The 18,881-nt window shown below is 40.8% G+C and overlaps 2 protein-coding genes across 4 annotated transcripts in view; one reads left to right on the top strand and one right to left on the bottom strand.

Annotated features, from left to right (window-relative positions):
• The window catches only part of CEP290 (centrosomal protein 290), a 62,454-nt gene extending 50,408 nt beyond the window's left edge, over window positions 1-12,046 (top strand). Inside the window, exons 48-55 of the mRNA XM_086749996.1 lie at window positions 2,111-2,275; window positions 2,615-2,737; window positions 3,050-3,213; window positions 7,846-7,987; window positions 9,683-9,756; window positions 9,915-10,018; window positions 10,844-10,950; window positions 11,222-12,046. Coding sequence (XP_086606122.1) covers window positions 2,111-2,275; window positions 2,615-2,737; window positions 3,050-3,213; window positions 7,846-7,987; window positions 9,683-9,756; window positions 9,915-10,018; window positions 10,844-10,950; window positions 11,222-11,410 — 1,068 coding nt within the window. The 3' untranslated portion in view covers window positions 11,411-12,046. The remainder of the gene's footprint in view (window positions 1-2,110; window positions 2,276-2,614; window positions 2,738-3,049; window positions 3,214-7,845; window positions 7,988-9,682; window positions 9,757-9,914; window positions 10,019-10,843; window positions 10,951-11,221) is intronic.
• On the bottom strand, window positions 11,466-18,846 carry RLIG1 (RNA 5'-phosphate and 3'-OH ligase 1). Of its 3 annotated transcripts, none has more exons than XM_086750010.1 (7): window positions 18,723-18,846; window positions 17,857-17,974; window positions 17,143-17,238; window positions 15,461-15,577; window positions 14,872-15,066; window positions 13,565-13,734; window positions 11,466-12,991 (listed from the first exon to the last, which is right to left on the bottom strand). In XM_086750010.1, the coding sequence occupies exons 1-7, from the start codon at window positions 18,810-18,812 to the stop codon at window positions 12,803-12,805; spliced, it is 975 nt and encodes a 324-aa protein (XP_086606136.1). In that variant the 5' UTR covers window positions 18,813-18,846; the 3' UTR covers window positions 11,466-12,802. The 3 variants fall into 3 exon arrangements, with proteins under 3 accessions (XP_086606136.1, XP_086606143.1, XP_086606152.1); XM_086750017.1 differs by having other exon boundaries at window positions 18,759-18,833; XM_086750026.1 differs by lacking the exon at window positions 18,723-18,846 and adding an exon at window positions 18,281-18,394.
• Window positions 18,847-18,881: the final 35 nt, after the last annotated feature.

Below are 18,881 nucleotides of genomic sequence, written 5' to 3'. Positions count from 1 at the left end.
TGTACCATCACAAAGCTCTTAATCCCTCCAATTATTTTAGAGAAGAAAGAATAAGTAATTTTTACTTCAAAAACTTGGTCACTATATAGGTTTATGTAAGGGGCTCCAGGGAGTGAAATCTTCCCCATTTTCCACTGTACTGTGCTCCTTACCTCTGTAGAAAGAAAAGGAGGTACTTCATGGGCCCAGAACTAGAAACAGCAGCATCTTTGAATTATTATTGCTGAGGAAAATAGTCGCTACAAAGATGATGAGAAACATAAATGCACTTGAACACCCTTTTACAGCTTTTCTACCTCATAAATTAACGTAGTGAAAGAAGCAAAATGGAGAAATTACAAGCTTTTTCCCTGTCGTAGTTCAGCCCCGATCGGGACCAGACTACGCAGTCTCTCTCTTGCTCCCCCCACCCTCCGAAAGAATAGGGAGAGATGATATAAGAAAAATGGCTCAAGGTTTGAGATAAGGATGGGGAGAAATCCTTAAAGTTACCGTTACGGGCAAAACAGACTCGACTTGGGGAAAAACACTCATTTATTTCTAAAATTAGCAGGAGAATGAGACAGGGAACAAGATAACCTCCCCCCATCCCTCCCTCTTCCCGGGCTTAACATTATCTCTACTACCTCCCCTCCTGAGCGGCACGGGGGTGGGGGTGTGGGGGGGGAAGGGAATGGGGGTCGTGGTCAGTTCATCACGCGTTGTTAAATGCCGCTGTGTCATTGTCGGGGGAAGAACTCCTCGCATTCCTCCTCTGCTCCAGCGTGGGGTCCCTCCCACGGGCCACAGTCCTTCGTGAAACAGCTCCGGCATGGGTCATCTCTTCCATGGGGTGCAGTCTCTCCAGAACAGCTGCCCCAGCAGGCCCTCCACAGGCCACAGCCTCCTTCAGGCCTCCACCTGCTCCAGCGTGGGGTCCTCCACGGGCCGCAGGTGGATCTCTGCCCCTCCGTGGGCCTCCATGGGCTGCAGGGGGACAACCTGCTCCACCATGGTCATCACCACAGGCTGCAGGGGAATCTTGGCCAGGAGCCGCGTTACTCCTCCCCCTCCTTCTTCACTGACCTCGGCGTCTGCAGCCGTTCCTCACAACAGGCTGGCAGACGCCTCTCAGGATCCTTTTTACATCTTATTCACTTCTCATCTCCTTTCCACTTCTTGCAAATAGGCCGGGCCGAGTTGGGCCCAGTTGGCTGCCTGGCGAGAGGCCAGAGGGTGAGGCCTGCAAGGCCCACAAGGCTCACTCGTCCCCCTCTCTGCCCCCGCTCAGCTGCTTCACATCTCTCCTCTTTTTCTGTTTTCCCTTTCTTAAATACGTTATCGCAGAGGCGTTATCACAGGACATTCTGCTACCAGTCGGCTCGGCCTTGGCCAGCAGCAGGTCCGCCCTAGGCCCGGACAAGTCCACTGAACAAAGGGGAGCAACTTCTAGCAGTTTCCTACAGAAGCTACCACCTTAGCCCCCCCCCCACTAACAAAACCAGAACATTCCCCTATATTTATTTATTAATGTATCACTCTGCAATGAGAATAAATGCCTTGGGGAAGGGAGAAGATTTATTCATGCTTTAAGATGTAGTTCTTCTGTCACTTTAATCCAGCAGAAGTATGGTTGCTAAAACAGGGCCCTCTTTGCCTCCCTCAAGCTCCCAGCCATTCTTTTTTTTTTTTTTTTTTTTTTTTTTTTTTTCCCCACCTCAGACAGTGTTAGCATTCAAGTAATTGCATGGCCTGTTGGATCAGGGAATTGCTTTACAAGAATAACTAAAAAAAAAAAAAAATAATAAAGTAGTAGTTTGATTTATTTTCCTAATGTTTCAGTTTAGTTCATAAAGTACAGCAGATTTTGAGACTCACTGCAGCTTTCTTGGGTAACACAGAAAATGAAGGAGCTGATACGTTGACTTTGAGGGGGACTATATCACTAGACATTTTGGGGAGCTAAGTATGCAAGAAACTTTAGGATTCAAGTCACACCAAAATATAATATCTTTTTTATAAATATAAATTGCAATGAGAAAATAAGCAATAACGTAAGATTTGGAGTATGTCAGAATGTTAAGCTGAACCGTTTACTTCCTTTTACTTTTTTTTTCTTCCCTCTGTGTAGGCTGGTAGAAGTGGAAAGACAGTCCCAGAATTGGAAAAAACAATTGGTTTGATGAAAAAGGTTGTAGAGAGAGTCCAAAGAGAAAATGAAGATCTGAAAAAAGCTCCAGCTGTAGTTTCTAATGAGAAATTACTTGGTCTCAAACAGGAAAATGAGAGGCTAAAGGTACTGATTTATCTCCAGTAGCTATATTTAGATAGCAGTTTATATGCAAGTTAGTAGGAAAATGGAGCCGAAAGCCTGTTTTTGACATTGGTGGCACAAAAATGTTTTAAAAATACCAAATTTGAAACATATAGAACAGAAAAGGAAAACTTCATTTTGGCACACCATACTGCATGATTTGTGTCAAGGTACTCTGTACCTTAAGAATATATTTAAATATGTGATGAAATATTATGTTCACTGTGCTAGGTAGCTGTAACTGTGCTGTGCTTTAAAAATGGAAATCTGAATTTTTCTACTAAGCAATGTATATATGTGTTTTAACAAACTGACATTTAGTCTGAAATAGAAAAAATGAAACTTCGTCTGGAGGGCCAGCTGAGTACGCATTATGAATCTAAAACCAAAGGGATGGAAAAAGTCATTACTGAAAACGAGAGGCTGCGTAAAGAACTGAAAAAGGTATGATTGTTGTAGTGCATCCCTTTAAGTCCATTAGTTACTGGTTATGGTATCTTTTTTTTTTTAATGATTGATATGGAATGGACACTTTTCTAAGCACTGATATTGCTATGACAGAATTTTTAATTATATGTGGAGAGGAGACATCCAAGGAGCAGCCCAAGACAGAATTTGCAGGTTGTAGTGCTAGTGGTGTTGGATGCACTGTTTTCGTCTAAATGAGCACTCACCCTATCTCACCATCACTTTAGATAATCCTGTGCTTATGTGAGGTTAAATATTCCATAAGCCTTTGTTTTTATTGAACAATAGGAAGCTGACAGTGGAGAGAAGTTACGAATAGCGAAGAATAACTTGGAGATATTAAATGAGAAGTTAACTGTACAGCTGGAGGAAACCATTAAGAGGCTAAATTTGGCGGAGAGCCAGTTTGAGGGAGCTGACAGCAAAAGCTGGAAGTCCGTTGTTGCAACAAGGTAAGAGTGGAGAATGAAGTAAGGACAATAAACACAAGTGTTAACTTATCTTTAAATATTAGCAAACAAATTAGACTTTCATTTTCATAATTTTTCTTTCCTTTTTTGAAGATAGTTTTATATTACCCATATTTTATTTTCTGATTCTGTATTAGTATGTAGAAACAGTATACAGGTCTCTGATATGAATCCAGCAAAGATGTAGTGTCCTAAAGTATTGGCCTTGTTCGCTGCTTCTATACAGAAGCTAATTACTTACCTCCCTTCTTCAAATCAGCTGTAGACGTCTGGAGAGTTCTGGTAAAGGAAGGATTTTGTGTTCCTTGCTGCTTAAATGTATTACATAGATATACCTTGCCACAGGGATGACAATCTGAAACAAAAACTGGAAGCCAGCAACCTGCATTTTCCAGCTTGGCTGCATCTGAATCTACATTTAACCATGTGGATGTGCAGAGGTTGTGTTAGAAAAGCCACTGGGATTTCTGTACTCCTTGGGACATGTATGCATAGCTAAAGATCCTTTGTGCATGTTCTGAAGGCTCTGAAAGCTAATTGCAGTCAGCTAGTTGATTCTGTTATATGTAGAAGAAGGGAGAAAAACTCAAGAGACTGGCACTGGATTATCTTTTCCAATATAAAAAATGAAGTGTGGGAATCACCAGTTCCTAGATTTTTATATAAAACTTAGACTTTGAAATCAAATCAACATCAAAAATTATTTTTGATTTGGTAATAAGAGTAATGTCTACAACTCTTTACCAGTAAGTTATCTGAAAGTTACCTGTCAGTTGTTTTAAAATTCAGGTATCACTTGCATCACTCAATGTGGAACAAACTAAAGAAAACAGTTTTATGACACTGATTTCTGCTTTGCAAGATACATACAATTTTAATTTTATCTGTACAGATGCTTTTTCTATGACAACCTACTTATACAGGCTGGAGATCTTGCCTCTACAGTCTGAACAACTTCAATTGCATTCATTTCTTTGCTAGAAGCAAGCTGTTTAGTTCTGTGTTTTGTGGCTTGCTTACAGAAATTATTTTTGGCAAACAGTCACCCCAAAACCACTGCCAGTCCAAAAAGCATTTGTTTCACATGCTTTCAATCATGAACTACGCACAAAGATGCTAGTTATATGTCACAATAGCATGTTTAATAATGAACAGATTGATACAGAGTATGAAGTTTGATATAAGGTACATTCACATGAAACATGCCTGTGATTCATCAAAGCGGATGAGGAAGGAGAATTTTACCCTCCTTGAGGCAAGAGTTTATAATTGGGTATCATCTCTTGTACTGCCATATCTCAGAAAAGGACAAGAAAATGAAACAATGCTTATGCTATTAAGAGAAGTAAACAGCCTGTATCCTGTGTAAGAATGAAAGATAGTAAATTTTGAGGAGGAAATACTTAGTCCTGGACTCCTGGATGACCTCAGGATTCAATAAGATGACATGTTGCAAAAGTACTCTTTAATAGTTGTAAACAGAGGTGGAAGGTACCTCCAAAAACAGAACCTCTGACAGCAACCTTATTAGGGCAGAAAATCAGCTGGATGGGAGAGAGACTTTTCTGATTTCATCTTAGGTCAGACCACTGTTGAACAATTTATCTGCTGATGTCCAAGATTTTACTCACTTCCCAGTCTTACACTGCCGCAGGATCCCTTGGGGGAGTTCTAGTGCTTCTCTGACATATTGCTGAGCCATTTCACTTCATAGAGACTTCAGAAAGCCATTCATTTTTTTTAACCTTTCGCCTAACTCTGTGGTGAGGTAAAATGTCTCTAGGCAAGGTCTGGTGGTAGCCACATGTAGTGTAAGGAAGGCAGGCAAAACTGGCTACCAGCCACAGGAGGAGGACAGGAATATGCAGTGATGATGGCAGGCCCTTAACAGCCAGCATATTAGCTCAGTAGTTTGGATACAGTCTTTCTTCTAGTTCCTTCACCTCTTTGAAAAACATTTCTACTTAGTTCTGTTTAGTTGATACAGGTAGGTACTTGTGGATAGATAGACAAAATCCCAAGCTGTAGAAGGTGCAAGCAGGGACTGCGAGAATGAAGAACCGCCCATTGTACTCGAAGAGCAGGTTCGGGGTCATCTGAGGAACCTAAAGGTGCACAAGTCCATGGGGCCTGATGAGATCCATCCGCGGGTCCTGAGGGAACTGGCGGATGAAGTTGCCAAGCCACTGGCTATCGTATTTGAGAAGTCGTGGCGGTCTGGTGAGGTCCCCAATGACTGGAAGAGAGGGAACATAACCCCAATTCTTAAAAAGGGGAACAAGGAAGACCCAGGTAACTAAAGGCCGGTCAGCCTCACCTCTGTGCCTGGCAAGGTCATGGAGCAGATTCTCCTGGAAACCATGCTAAGGCACATGGAGAGCAAGGCGGTGGTTGGTGACAGCCAACATGGCTTCACCAAGGGCAGATCGTGCCTGACCAATTTGGTGGCCTTCTATGATGGGGTGACGGCATCGGTGGACAAGGGACGAGCAACTGACATCATCTACCTGGACTTGTGCAAAGCTTTTGACACTGTCCCACATGACATCCTTCTCTCTAAACTAGAGAGACATGGGTTTGATGGACGGACCACTTGGTGGATAAGGAGTTGGCTGGATGGCTGCACTCAGAGAATGGTGGTCAACGGCTCAAAGTCCATGTGGAGACCGGTCACGAGTGGCGTCCCTCAGGGGTCCGTGCTGGGCCCGGCCCTGTTCAACATCTTTGTCGGCGACATGGACAGTGGGATAGAGTGCACCCTCAGCAAGTTCGCCGACGACACCAAGTTGTGTGGTGCCGTCGACACGCTGGAAGGGAGGGATGCCATCCAGAGGGATCTTGACAGGCTGGAGAGGTGGGCCCGTGCCAACCTCATGAAGTTCAACCAGGCCAAGTGCAAGGTCCTGCCCCTGGGTCATGGCAATCCCAGGCACAAATACAGGCTGGGTGGGGAATGGATTGAGAGCAGCCCTGAGGAGAAGGACTTGGGAGTGCTGGTGGATGAGAAGCTTAACATGAGCAGGCAATGCACCCTTGCGGCCCAGAAGGCCAACCGCATCCTGGGCTGCATCAAGAGGAGCGTGGCCAGCAGGTCGAGGGAGGTGATTCTCCCCCTCTACTCTGCCCTGGTGAGACCCCACCTGGAGTACTGTGTCCCATTCTGGAGCCCCCAACACAAGAAGGACATGGACCAGTTGGAGAAGGTCCAGAGGAGGGCTACGAAGATGATCAGAGGGCTGGAGCACCTCTCTTGTGAGGACAGGCTGAGAGAGTTGGGGCTGTTCAGCCTGGAGAAGAGGAGGCTCCGGGGAGACCTGATAGCGGTCTTCCAGTACCTCAAGGGGGCCTACAAGAAAGATGGGGAAAGGCTGTTTAGTAGGGCCTGTTGCAATAAGACGAGAGGTAATGGTTTTAAAATAGAGGGGGGTAGATTTAGATTAGAAATTAGGAAAAAATTTTTTACGATGCGAGTTATAGAACACGGGAACAGGTTGCCCAGAAAGGTGGTGGAGGCCCTATCCCTGGAAACGTTCAAGGCCAGGCTGGATGAGGCTCTAAGCAACCTGATCTAGTCAGGGATGTCCCTGCTCCTTGCAGGGGGGTTGGACTAGATGACCTTTGGAGGTCCCTTCCAACCCTAACCATTCTATGATTCTATGATTCTATGAAAATACATGGTTGTGCCTAATGATGCTTGCCTATTTCAGCTGGTATAAATAAAACCTTTTATTTACATTTACTTTAATGTGATTTTAAAGGAACTGAATAACATTAAGAGATTGCTAACCTAGAGGAGCTCATTGGGGCACTTTAACATGCAATCCACCTCACCAGCGTATCTTCCGAAGCATGTATGTGGTAACAGAAAGTATTTGATAGGGCAGACAAAAGTGTTGTCCATGTGATCCTGTGGAAGGCTCTTTGGCAGGTAGCGAGATGTTGGAGATTGTAGTGCTATCTGAAACTCAGCTCAGATGTGAGATTGGACTACATGATCTCCAGAGGCACCTTCCAACCAACATTTCAATGATTCTACAAAAACCTTTTTGTAGCCTTGTATGGCTCAAAGCAAAACGGAATCCTTCTCAGACTGCTGGTCCTGCAGGGCAAACATAATTTCTTGCAGAACATTTTTGCCCTTGGAGTTTTCACCTTCTGTATCTGTATTAGCCCTCTTCTCAGTATACTAGTTTATTTTCCATAAATTATTAAATCATAAGAAAAATACTGTCAAAGGTATGACACTGAAGTAAGACCTGACCAGTGTGCACACTGTATCAATAAGAGACGTGCATGTTTTTAGAAGGAGGTAGTTTGGGGTTTATTTGCAATACCATGGAAAGATTCCAGTCCCCCTTTAATAAAGTGTAGACTCAAAGTAAGATTCACAAAGGTGTAACATTTGGAAAAGCCTTTATTCTAAGATTAAAAATATATTTTTCATTATGCTTCTTCCAGCTCACTTCTAAATAAGACCAGTGATTATTTCAAGGCCAATGCCCCAGACATATTTTAGGGTGTATTTTATGGCATTTGATCTCCTAAATTTTAAACTTTATTTCTGGAAAGTATTAACTTTCGTTCTTATCTTTTTCTAAATAAAAATACTACCAGGATGCAAGAAACTAAGATAAAGGAAATGGAAATGGATATTGCTAAAAAAACCCAAAGCATTACTGACCTTAAACGGCTGCTTCAGGAAGCAACAGAGCGTGAACAGAATGCTGATAAAAACATACGAGATCTAAAAGAACAAGTGAGTAAAATTTAGCCAGATGAGTCTAAGAATAGAGTGCGTAATATTAATTTCTTTCTAATGTCTGTATTGACAGAGCACATTTTTTTTCTCTAATCCATGCTTTTATAGGTGTTTTCAGTCCTAGTTGCCATAATTGTCCATTTAGATATTTTAGCCAATTAATGAGGTTTACTACATATTATCAAAATATATTCTTGACTTGCAGTCTTCGGGGAAATTTTTTTTTTCTACTGTATTTGTCTGTGGGGATTTTTTTAATTATAGTTTCATTGATCTCATGAAAGGCTGTACGTACAGGTGCTTCAAATGGTTTTTAAATCTTTCTGGCTTGTTTCGCAGAGTGAATTTGCTGCAGAGACTTCCCTCTTCCTTCCAGGTCTTTTTTTGGGGGGGGATTGACTTTGCCATCCTAAAGGGAATCTTCATGCCTATTTCCAATATGGCCTCTTAACACGCAGTCCCTATAAGTCTTACAAATATTATTTCGCACATGGAAGAGTTGATGAATTTTAAACTCAGGTACCTTTGAAAAGATATGTCAGATTTTGGCCTTTAAGTACTCCAGAGATGTAGCCCTAGGACTTTCCACCTAGATTAGCTTCCATCTTCTCATTTATTAGTATGTGCCTGGTTTTCTTCCCCAGACATCTTGTACTGGCCATTCTCAGTGTAAGGTGTCGAATACACAGCTTTCAGTATCGGAAGTCATATATATTATGTAAGCAAGTAAATGCATTCTATAAATAGAACTTGGAATTGACTCCTATAAAACAAATATTCTGTTAATTTTTGCTTGTTTTCCCTTTTCTAAAGTCAGCATTATTAACATGAAGTGTGTACCAGCAGCAAAATTAAGATAGAGATAAAATTCTTTCATTATGTGATATTACTGGAGTAACACACTTTCCAGTTTCTTTTGTGTCTCAAATACTGATGAAGGGATGTGGTCAAGGTTAACTACATTTCAAAGAAAGAGAGACCGATTGAAAAAAAACCCAAATCCTTACCGTTCTAGCTAGTACTAGAACAAAAGCCTGTCACTAACAGTAGCCTTATGAGAGCTCATAACTTGTCACTGCATTCAAAAACTGTGTCTAGTCTTATTAAAAACACTTGAGTTTTTGCTCCTGCACCTTCTATTGGAAGGCACTGCTAGAGGCTAACTCCCTCTCTGGTCAGGGACCTGTTCTGACTTACGACTGCAGGTCATTTCTAGCCCACATTACGCGCATTTGGGTTTTTGCTGCAAAGTCACAGGCTTTTCATATTACGTTTAAAAAGGAACTTGGACACCTAGGTATGCAAATAAGCACGTCAGTAGTATTTTTAAAGCACTCAAATTATTTGGGCATATCACTTCCTTAAGCATATGTATAAATTATGCTAATATAGCTATGTGTCTAAATTTTTGTGAATCTAACTTTTTAATACTTTTTTCTTCACCCTTCATGAAATATATAGCAGTGATCTCTACTAGCTTTAAAAAGGTTGTAGATAATTAGCTGTGTGGAAAACTGTCAGAAGATGAGCACTTGGGTGTTTTTTTTCCTCTGTGATAACCTAGTACTTGGTTACATCTTTAGTGTTATTTTAATTCTTTTTTAAATCCTGTATCAAAGAGAACTCCATCTGAACTGCTTTATCCATAGATATTATTTTTAAGAGTAAACTTTTCTTAACTTTTCTTTTAAGATTGAGCTTCTCAAACACTCTCCTGAAGGTGCAAGCACAGAGCAAAGCCTCATCAGGGAGCTTCAGCTTTTAAGGTAATGTGCTTTTAAGTAACTAAATAAATACCTCAGCCAATGTACATGAAATAAGGATGACCAGGCACTGGCCATTGCAATTTTTAGTTACGTATTTTTATACTTGAAAATATTTTAATAATTTTTAAAAATTATTCTAACATTGTCTTATATTCCAGATTAACTAATCATCGATTAGAGAAAGAAAAAGAAGAACTAGCTCACCAAGTGGAGGATTATAAGCACCACATACACACATATACAAGTGACAGTCCTGCAGCCGGTAGTAATTTTCAATACCTAAAATAAAGCTCTTGCTGTAGTTTGGGCCTAAAACTATTTTTACTTAATATGTATGTGCAAAATGAGACTAAATCTACAGAATTATTTGAATGATATTAATGCCAGAATAGCGTAAACTGGAACAGAATAAGGTCTTGGATTTTTGAGTACTTATACAAGCTTTTTATGGAGAAGTGTTAGTAAAAATCTCCATAACTAATTATCTTGAACAACAGGCTGTAATCTTTGTAAGATTTTCCCTTTCCAAGAAGAGGTGTAGTTCATGCCACTGCTTGTACTATGTCATTCATTCACTGAAATGCTCTTGCCTGTACCTTTGGCCTTGGGTTCCAAGCTGCCAGAGAATGGGCATCTGCTTCCAGCCCTGTGAATGATTTAAGACTTAGCAGGCATCAGTCCCATGGGAAAAACAGAGCACTACGGAGCAGCACATTGCCATATAACTGGGAAAAATAAAACCAACCCTTTTGAAATTATGAATATAATTAACAAGATCCTTATTCTACATTATTTCCAAATTTCCTGTATTTAATTCAGAGAAACTTTACACGCCATATTTCTCAGAAGCACGCTAACAGACTGGCCATTGGAATATTGCATTCAGTCCCTGCAGCTAGACACCACCACCTAATTTGTGTAAGAGCTAAAGAAAAGCCTAGATGATTTGAATTTTTGGTGGCTCTTGATCCCAGTTGGGTTTATGAACTTTAACTGTTTCAGCTTTCAGGAAATACAGAATTACTGTAACAAGATTATTCATGTCATTGATTTTCACATTAAATTTCGTAACAAATTATTTTTACAGGACATAATGAAATTGTAGAGAAGGAAAAGAATGACAAGTTAATGACAGAAGTAGCTGACCTCCAGACACAGTTGAAAGCCTCAGAGTTGGAAAAACAGCAATTGAAAGTGAGTTGCAAGGATCATCCCAGGCAAGATAATGAGCAAAGTTATGGTTAGCTAGAAAGAGCTGTTTTGACATCTGAACTAGTATTTAATGACAAACATTATGCTAAGCCTGTTTTGTTGCTAGTGATTGTGCTGTTCATAGGTAGATTTTTGTGTTTCTAGAGAACACGCTTATTCTCTCATCATTTAGCCTCTTCAGAAAAAGGCAAAAAAAGCTGTTGTCATGTATTTCCTAAGTTCTGGATAAAGTACTCCTTCATTCTTTTAATAGGAAGAAACAAAAAAGCTGAGAAGAGAACTAGAAAACTTTGACCGTTCCTTTTTTGACGAAATTGAGGATCTGAAATATAACTACAATGAAGAAGTAAAAAAAAATATTATCTTAGAAGAGAGATTAAAGCAGCTTTCTGAAGAATTTGGCCTGCAAGTGGATAGTTCAGGCAACGTTTCTGTTGATTAGGTTACTGTTTAGTATCCTCAGTACTGACACAGAAAAAAAATTCCAAGGCAGTTATGTAATACTGATTTATTTGTCTGTTTTTATCTTGGAATTATACAAGTTTATTAAAGTTACAATAGTCTGGCACATACCCAAGAGTGCAGAATTGGATTAGTCAACAGATTATGCTCAGTATTATACACACCAGTCAAAATAAAAGTGAGTTTTTACTCTTCCAACTCCTTTGCAATATTAAATTTCAAATCAGAACAATAATTGGGATAATACACAGGTGTCAGGTGAAGTTGAAGCCTTGGACTTATCCTAAAAGTTGAGAAACTCTTAAAATGTGCTAAATATGGTAAATTCCAGGTTGGTAAGACTATGTATGTAATTTGTTCTTGCTGTCTCGTGCTAGCATAATACTTAACTGTGGACTCAGGGTCAGTGCACTGGATGTCTGTTCTTACATCTCTGGTTATTTTTACCTCAATTTTAGAAAATCCAAGAACAAATACATTAAAATAAAGTTATAATATTTCCACCAAACTAATAGTACTTTTGTAGATAAAATATTTTTTTTTTATTTTGTGTATGTTATATAGCGGGATGTGTACTTTTATAGCACAGATAAAATAAACCCAACTGAAACTATCATGCAGTCTCACCTTTATTATTTATATGCCATCTTACTTAATATGCCCTTGATCAAGTTTCCTAATTGAGATGCAGTCTGAAAATGGGTATTCTTAAGCCAAATCATGTATCTAATTACTAAGGATCTCCAAAGTAGAATTAGTATACTTTCTATTATTTACTCTTTTTGTCCTAAAATAGTGGAAGTACCTGTAGGATATCGCTTCATCAGGTTTTCAAGTAATAGCATAATGCTGCAGCTTACCAGTTAAATAATACAGTGAAAAGTTTTCCCCAAAAAGAAACTGTTCCATCTTAAAAAAAAAAAAAAAAATCAAATTTCAGGACTAATTCTGGTCCCACCTGAAATACATCCTTTGCTGTTAAGAAACAGCTAGATCCTAAATCTGAATCCTGCATATAAGTGTCATAATAATTATACTTACAGAAGTGCAACCTATAGAACTTTTACAGTTGATTGCATTCATTAGCTGTTAGGACCAGCCAGTGTTAGACAATATACCTCTTACACTTAATTTTAACAGTTTCCACAAACAGGTTCAAAAGTTCAGGATTTTTCAGAACTGAAAATAAATATGGTGAAAGCTAGATCTCTGCTCTCGTTACATAAAATTAGTCATTTAGGAAAAACTTAAAATCATACAGTACCTAGGCTGCTGCCTAAGGTAGAAGATGATTTGTAAAGAGTTCTGTGGTAGACAAATGCAAAAGGAAATGCAACGCGTGTGACAATTAACTTAAAAGAGGAAAATCATTTCAAGCATCAAACTTGATATCTTTGAGTCTGTCAAATCTTTGACCATCCAAGTTTGAAAAATGGTGAAACAAACTCTTTGGTTCAAAGTCACAGTCATATTTAGTTCTATTACAAGAAATTACAACAGGCTGAGAATTCAGGTATGTCTCTGCCAGTGGCCAGCGTAAACCAAGATGATGGCGGTGGAGCTAAAAGAAAAAGAAATAAGATCAGTTCAGAGATTTTGATACAGTAGCCCAGCAGTTCCCAACTTGGACAGTGCCAGGGTCTGTGCTTTAATTCTAGGATCCTCTGTGTTAGGGTACTTATTAATCAGTTATCTGAACAACACGAGTAACAACGAAGCATAAAAGGCAAACCAGAACCAAGGTGTCCTCCACAGCTTGAGAAATACTAAAAACTTGCTAATTAATCAAAAATCACATTCTTATTAACAATACTTGTTCTAGAAGTCAAGATTACAAGAAATGAATTTTTTTAATAAAAGAATGAAGCTATAAAATGTTGAATTATTCCTATAAAGAGGCAAGCAAATACTGTTTTATGTTCTCAATTGCTGTAAGTTATTAGCGTAATGCACATAATGAAAAAGTTTAGTATGTTATCATTGTAGTGATTCACTAGCTTGACTAATTCTACTGTCACCTGATTTGCTAGGAGAACATTTACTACTAAAGAATTTGGAAAAGTGAAACACCTCACCATACTTCACATATTATGGGTTATTATAGTGCTTTCCACATGTCCATCTCTATATTTACCTTGATTAAACGCCCATCATGGCAGTGCCACACAATTCCTTCAACTTTACCCTCACTGCAGCCTTCAAACCAAGACAGTATGTCATTTTGTTTCAAAGCAGGTGGATTCTTTATTTCAAATGCTCCATGTGGTACAAGAAGATGTATGGGCTGCTTCTTGCTTCCTAATCCTATGTCAAAAGAAACAAAAATCTTCTTGCCAGTTATGTGCAATAATTTACTTAAGATTTTTCTCACTTTTGTCATTACGGCTATCTTAAAAGCACTCTATAAAGACAGACTTTTATTAGATACTACATCATTGTCCTGCCTTTAAAAGAACAGTTGAATATACTTTTAAGTATCAAATGTAGCTGTCTCCTTCTCATGCAACTTTTTATTTATATAAAAATAAGCATGAGATATAGAGATTTATAGTTATCTTCTTAGTCCTTGTGGTCACCTCAGTAACCATAAAGCAACTAGCTAAATTCTTCATGCTTCAGATCATGATCAATGGCACAAATCTTAATTCCTGAAAATCTGGCATATTTTCTTATGAACATGGATTAAGCCAGGCTGTTAACGCTCACTGACTGTTCAACAGAAATCTTCATCTAAAAACAGAACTATTTATTAGAATTTTTTGTTGCAGTTCTTTTACATTCTGAGAAAATGCTTAGACCAGGTACTACTGTTTTTTCTACCCATCCTTGCAAGTTGTCCTAACAGCAAAGCTCATAAGTTAGAGCACACTTGTGCTCATACCTCTTTTTTTGTTATAAGGCTTTTAAAGGCAGAAGGCACAATAGATATCTAGCTCAAATTACATTTCCTTAAAAAAATATTAATAATATTTCATAATTTAAAAATGGCAACTTAGACTAACTCTAGGGACTCAAAAAAAAAAAAGTGGCTGAATAAAATTTTCTACTTTAATGGACCAAACAGTGTCAGAAAAGCAAGTTAAAAAAATATCAAGAAAAGGTACCAACAAGCAATCTTCAAAAATAATTTTAATATTCTAATAATAATAATATTTAAAACAACTTTTCCAGTCAGAATATCTTCTGAAAGACTAAAGCAAAGCATTTTTATAGTAACTCCTAAAGAATATGCAGGTGGAAAGAGGTTTAATAGGTATTGTCTCATGGCAACTCAGCTTTCTGAGGTGAGTATTCTTTGAGCTAGCCCTTTCTCTCCTTCCTGGAAAGGTTACATTGAGACCTTAGGACTTTTTTTAAAAACTCATACAAAGAAAATACATAGTTTTCACTCAAAAATACCACTAAATAAAAAGTATTTAAGAACAGACTATACAAACTTACCATATGGATTTGCATTAATATTAGTCCCAATGAGCTCCAATGTTTGTTCTAAAATTTCTGATAATGGCACCAGACTTATTTCCAGAAGCGCTGGGTCAGCGTGGGGTTTCAATACCAACGCTACTTCAGCCTCGTAATTTACAACAGATGAATGCCAGCAATACTGTTTACTAGCTTTCTCCACAGGCACCCAACCTATGAGGAAACACTGCATTTTACCAAAGTAAATACCTGAAGTTATCATATGTGTACTAGAACTCTACATGCATTAAAAAAAAAAAAAAACAACCCACAGTTAACTACAAACAGAAAGAATAACAAGAAAAACTGTGTCATATCTCAGAGATGTACCAGAAGAATGAGAACATGACAACTATGCTTTCAGCTGAAGCCCTGTAAGTCTGTACAGCAAACTACAATTATTTTCAATGTGTCAGAGGAACAAAGCCTTTCTGGACAATGAATGAATGACATTCCAATTGTTTTCTGAATACGTTAACTACTGCGTCTAACTCTGGAACTAATTCTAATTCACTTCAGAAATAGATACCCCCCCACCACCATTTTATCTATGCTGCATCATAGGTACCTGGCATGTGTCCGTTTTCATCAGGCAAAGGATTGCCATTAGAGAACTCTATGTCCTTTGCCGGGATCCAGGTATCCGGAACAGGCTTGAAATCCTCTTCCACATTCCAAACAAATTCTAGACATATAAATGTGACAGGTTTTGGCAAACTGTTAGCCAATTTTACGTTTCGATCATCTTTCAATGCAAGTATTAAAATACCATTGATCTAAATCTTGGTTTACAGACAGCAGTACCAGTTACTTTGTACAAGCATCAACATCCGGCACACTCAAGCAGTCTACAGTTATGAGGGTTTAAAGAAGCATAGTAGCCTTTAAGTAGTTTAAAAGTTCAAAACTAACTAAGAGTATTATAGAATAGACTATTTCAGTTGGAAGGGACTTAAAATGATCATCTAGTCCAACTGCCTTACCAATTCAGAGCGGACCAAAAGTTAAAGCGTGTTGTTAAGGGCATTGTCCAAATGCTGCCTAAACACTGACAGGCTTGGGGCATCAACCACCTCTCCAGGAAGCCTGTTCCAGTGTCTGACCGCCTTCTTGGTAAAGAAATGCTTCCTCATAATCAGCCTAAAGCTCCTCTGACAGATTTGAACCACTCCCACACATCCTATCTCTGGATAACCAAGGAGAAGAGATCACCACCTTCCTCTCCACATCCCCTCCTCAGGAAGCTGTAAGAGAGTATGAGGTCACCGCTCAGCCTCCTTTTCTCCAAATCAGGCAATCCCACAGTCCTTAGCCGCTCCTCAGAGGACATGCCTTCCAGCCCTCTCACCAGCTTTGTTGCCCTCCTCTGGATGAATTTAAGGACCTTCACATCCTTCTTAAATTGTGGAGCCCAGAACTGCACATGGTACTTCAGGTGCAGTTTGCTCTCTTGGCCGCCAGGGCACAATGCCTGCTGTCAACCAGCACCATAAGACTCCTTTCTGCATGACTGCTCTCCAGCTACTCCTTTCAGAAATTACATCTGCACTCAGCGCTACTCTGTCCCAGGTGCAGAATCTGGCACTTAACATGTCAAATTTCATCCCATGAATCATAGCTCAATGCTCCAATCTATCCCTCTGCAAGGCCTCTTGTCCCTCAGGAGAGTCAAAAGCATATCCCAGTTTGGTATTATCAGCAAACTTGCTAATGGTGCATTCAACTCCAGCATCCAGATCGTTGATAAACACACTCAACAGGACTGGCCCTACAACAGAACGCCGAGGAGCATTGCTGGTGACGGGTCTCCAAACAGATGTAGCCTCATTCACTACAACCCTTTGTGCTCCATCCCAGCACTCCAGTCTCACTAATACCAATGACAGTGTAGCTCTGGGAGCTGACCAACGCTTCCAGCTCATTCTGTTTGTTTCTCACACTGTGTGCACCGGTGTACAAGCTCTTCAGATCTGCTGCTGAGGCACTCCACGCTGCCCAGAGCAGTGTAAATGTTCCCACTAGCACAGCCACCCTTGAGCAAGGCCATGCCAACTCTGAGCTTACCTATTCCAATTCTGTTGGTATGCCCTTGCCCCACTGATTCTAGTTTAAAGCTCTCCCAAATGACCATTAAGAGTGACATTAAAAGAACTGGCGCAGAAGCACTGACATCTCCTCTGTTAGACTACAGGCGTTTTTCCCATTGGATAACTCACATTGCCAAAAATAAGGACAAAAATCTTCACTAACCTTTGCAATCTGCCAATGAATACAAGAATCCTTTCAACCTTTTTTCAGCTTCTTTCTTGGGTTTTCGATCCAGCCTGGCCCACAGATAGGGTTGCCCTAGAATTTCCAGAGGGACAAAACCAGCAGTTTACTGAGGTAACCACACCCTACTAAAATCAACTACACAAAAACACAAGACAGGAATTCCCAGTTGTCACTAGCGACATTTTCTATCCAAAGACACCATTACATTCCTAAATTAACTCCTGTATAGGAATCTAAGAATCTCCTTGTAGAGCTTTGCCTGTCATACTAGGTTGCCTTACAATTTCAGGTTAATACAAGAACCCCAGTCAGACAATGAAGCACAGTCTCCTCACTTCCTCCCAACCTCCACACTTCTTTTAATCCTTCCCATGGAAATCAGACACCCCTTATTATACCATGTCCAGTGTGCAAGGAAGACTCACTAATGGGAAATTTGAAAATGGGGCTAAAGCCTTGATTGGCATGTTCTCTTAAACCATACATCATCTATTTCAGAGAGTAAAATCTGTAACAGCTTTACTGTCAACACGGGAGGTTTTTGTAACTATTACTTTCTGGCCAAGATATTTAATCAGAGTCAAAGCCACAGCACCTCCAATCCAATCAATCATACAAGAAAAGTGAAAAATAAGTTACACAAGGCTTCTAGCAAGCACAGGAAATCTGTGTATGGATCATCCTTATTACCTTTATATGGAGTTACATAACAGCAGGTTCCATCCACCTTTTCAGTAGGAATCGCATTGTATATATCTGCCTCTAACGCCATTTCAGTTATAGTTTCAGTTGCCAAAACTTTAAATGGCTGAAAAGAAGACAGGTACTTTAAAACCTCATCACGGCTACGCTACTGCCTTGTTCTCATACGGATTCTTGCTCCTTCCCGCTGGCCTCCCTAAGTCCAGTATTATATTGCAGACTTCTCATCCTATGGAAACACATTCTTCTTTCTTCAAGCCATGACAGTTCGGAAAAATGCTCTAAGACAGAGATTCATCACCAACTGCTGCTCCAAGTCATCAGTTTGGAGCTGGAAGTCAACAGCACTGTGCTAGTGCAACACCCAGAGCAGGGGAGTGCAAGGTGGCAAAGGCATCCTGCTGCTCAGTACCTGGTACGGCACAGGGCTGTTTGAGATTTTAGTCATCGTACTCGGAGCCATCACGCACAGCCCAGATCAGGAGTCTCCAAAGATCATCAGAGTTTTGCGGGTAGATGCACTCATCAGGAAAAGAGCAGGACAGAGCTGAAACCGCTCCCAAACGGCCTTTCTTTGCCGCCTTTCAGCGGGAGCCCCACGGGAACCTCCCCCCTGCATTTCGCTCGGCACCTGCCGCGAAAGCTCTCGCCGGTCGGCTGTCCCTCGCCCCGCAGCCGGGCCGCGCCGCCCGGCTCTGACACGGTCGCTGCTGCTGCTGCCTGTTCCCCCCGCCCCGTGGCCCAGCGATTCCCCCGCGGCCCGGCCGCGGCCTGCGGCCCCGGCGCGGGGACTGCGGCCCCGGCTGCCTCCCTCCGCCCGTCGCTGCCGCTCGGCCCCGGGCCCCCCCAGCCACCTGGCGCTCCCGCTTGGCCGACGGCTCCTCCTTCACCTCGGTCACGAACAGACACGGCACCTTCCGCTGCACCGCGCCCCGCCGCCTCATGGCCCCGGCCTCCCGCTCCCACCGCCGGCCCCGCTCCGAGCCCGCCCTGCGCCTGCGCCGCCCCGCGCC

Source organism: Chlamydotis macqueenii, chromosome 1 (assembly GCF_036417535.1).
Source record: "Chlamydotis macqueenii isolate bChlMac1 chromosome 1, bChlMac1.mat, whole genome shotgun sequence".
In the NCBI taxonomy this organism is placed as follows: domain Eukaryota; kingdom Metazoa; phylum Chordata; class Aves; order Otidiformes; family Otididae; genus Chlamydotis; species Chlamydotis macqueenii.
Note: the sequence above shows the minus strand (reverse complement) of the source record. Positions and strands in the feature narration are given on the sequence as shown.

Bases quoted from the DNA above. Each gene is read 5' to 3' on its own strand.
- RLIG1 (XM_086750010.1), bottom strand. From the start codon at position 18,812: ATGAGGCGGCGGGGCGCGGTGCAGCGGAAGGTGCCGTGTCTGTTCGTG. The intron at 17,239-17,856 runs GTAATAAGGATG...TGGAAATTCTAG, and splicing joins TTATGTAACTCCATATAAAG to GGCAACCCTATCTGTGGGCC. The intron at 12,992-13,564 runs GTAAATATAGAG...TTTTTCTTTTAG, and splicing joins ATGATGGGCGTTTAATCAAG to CTCCACCGCCATCATCTTGG.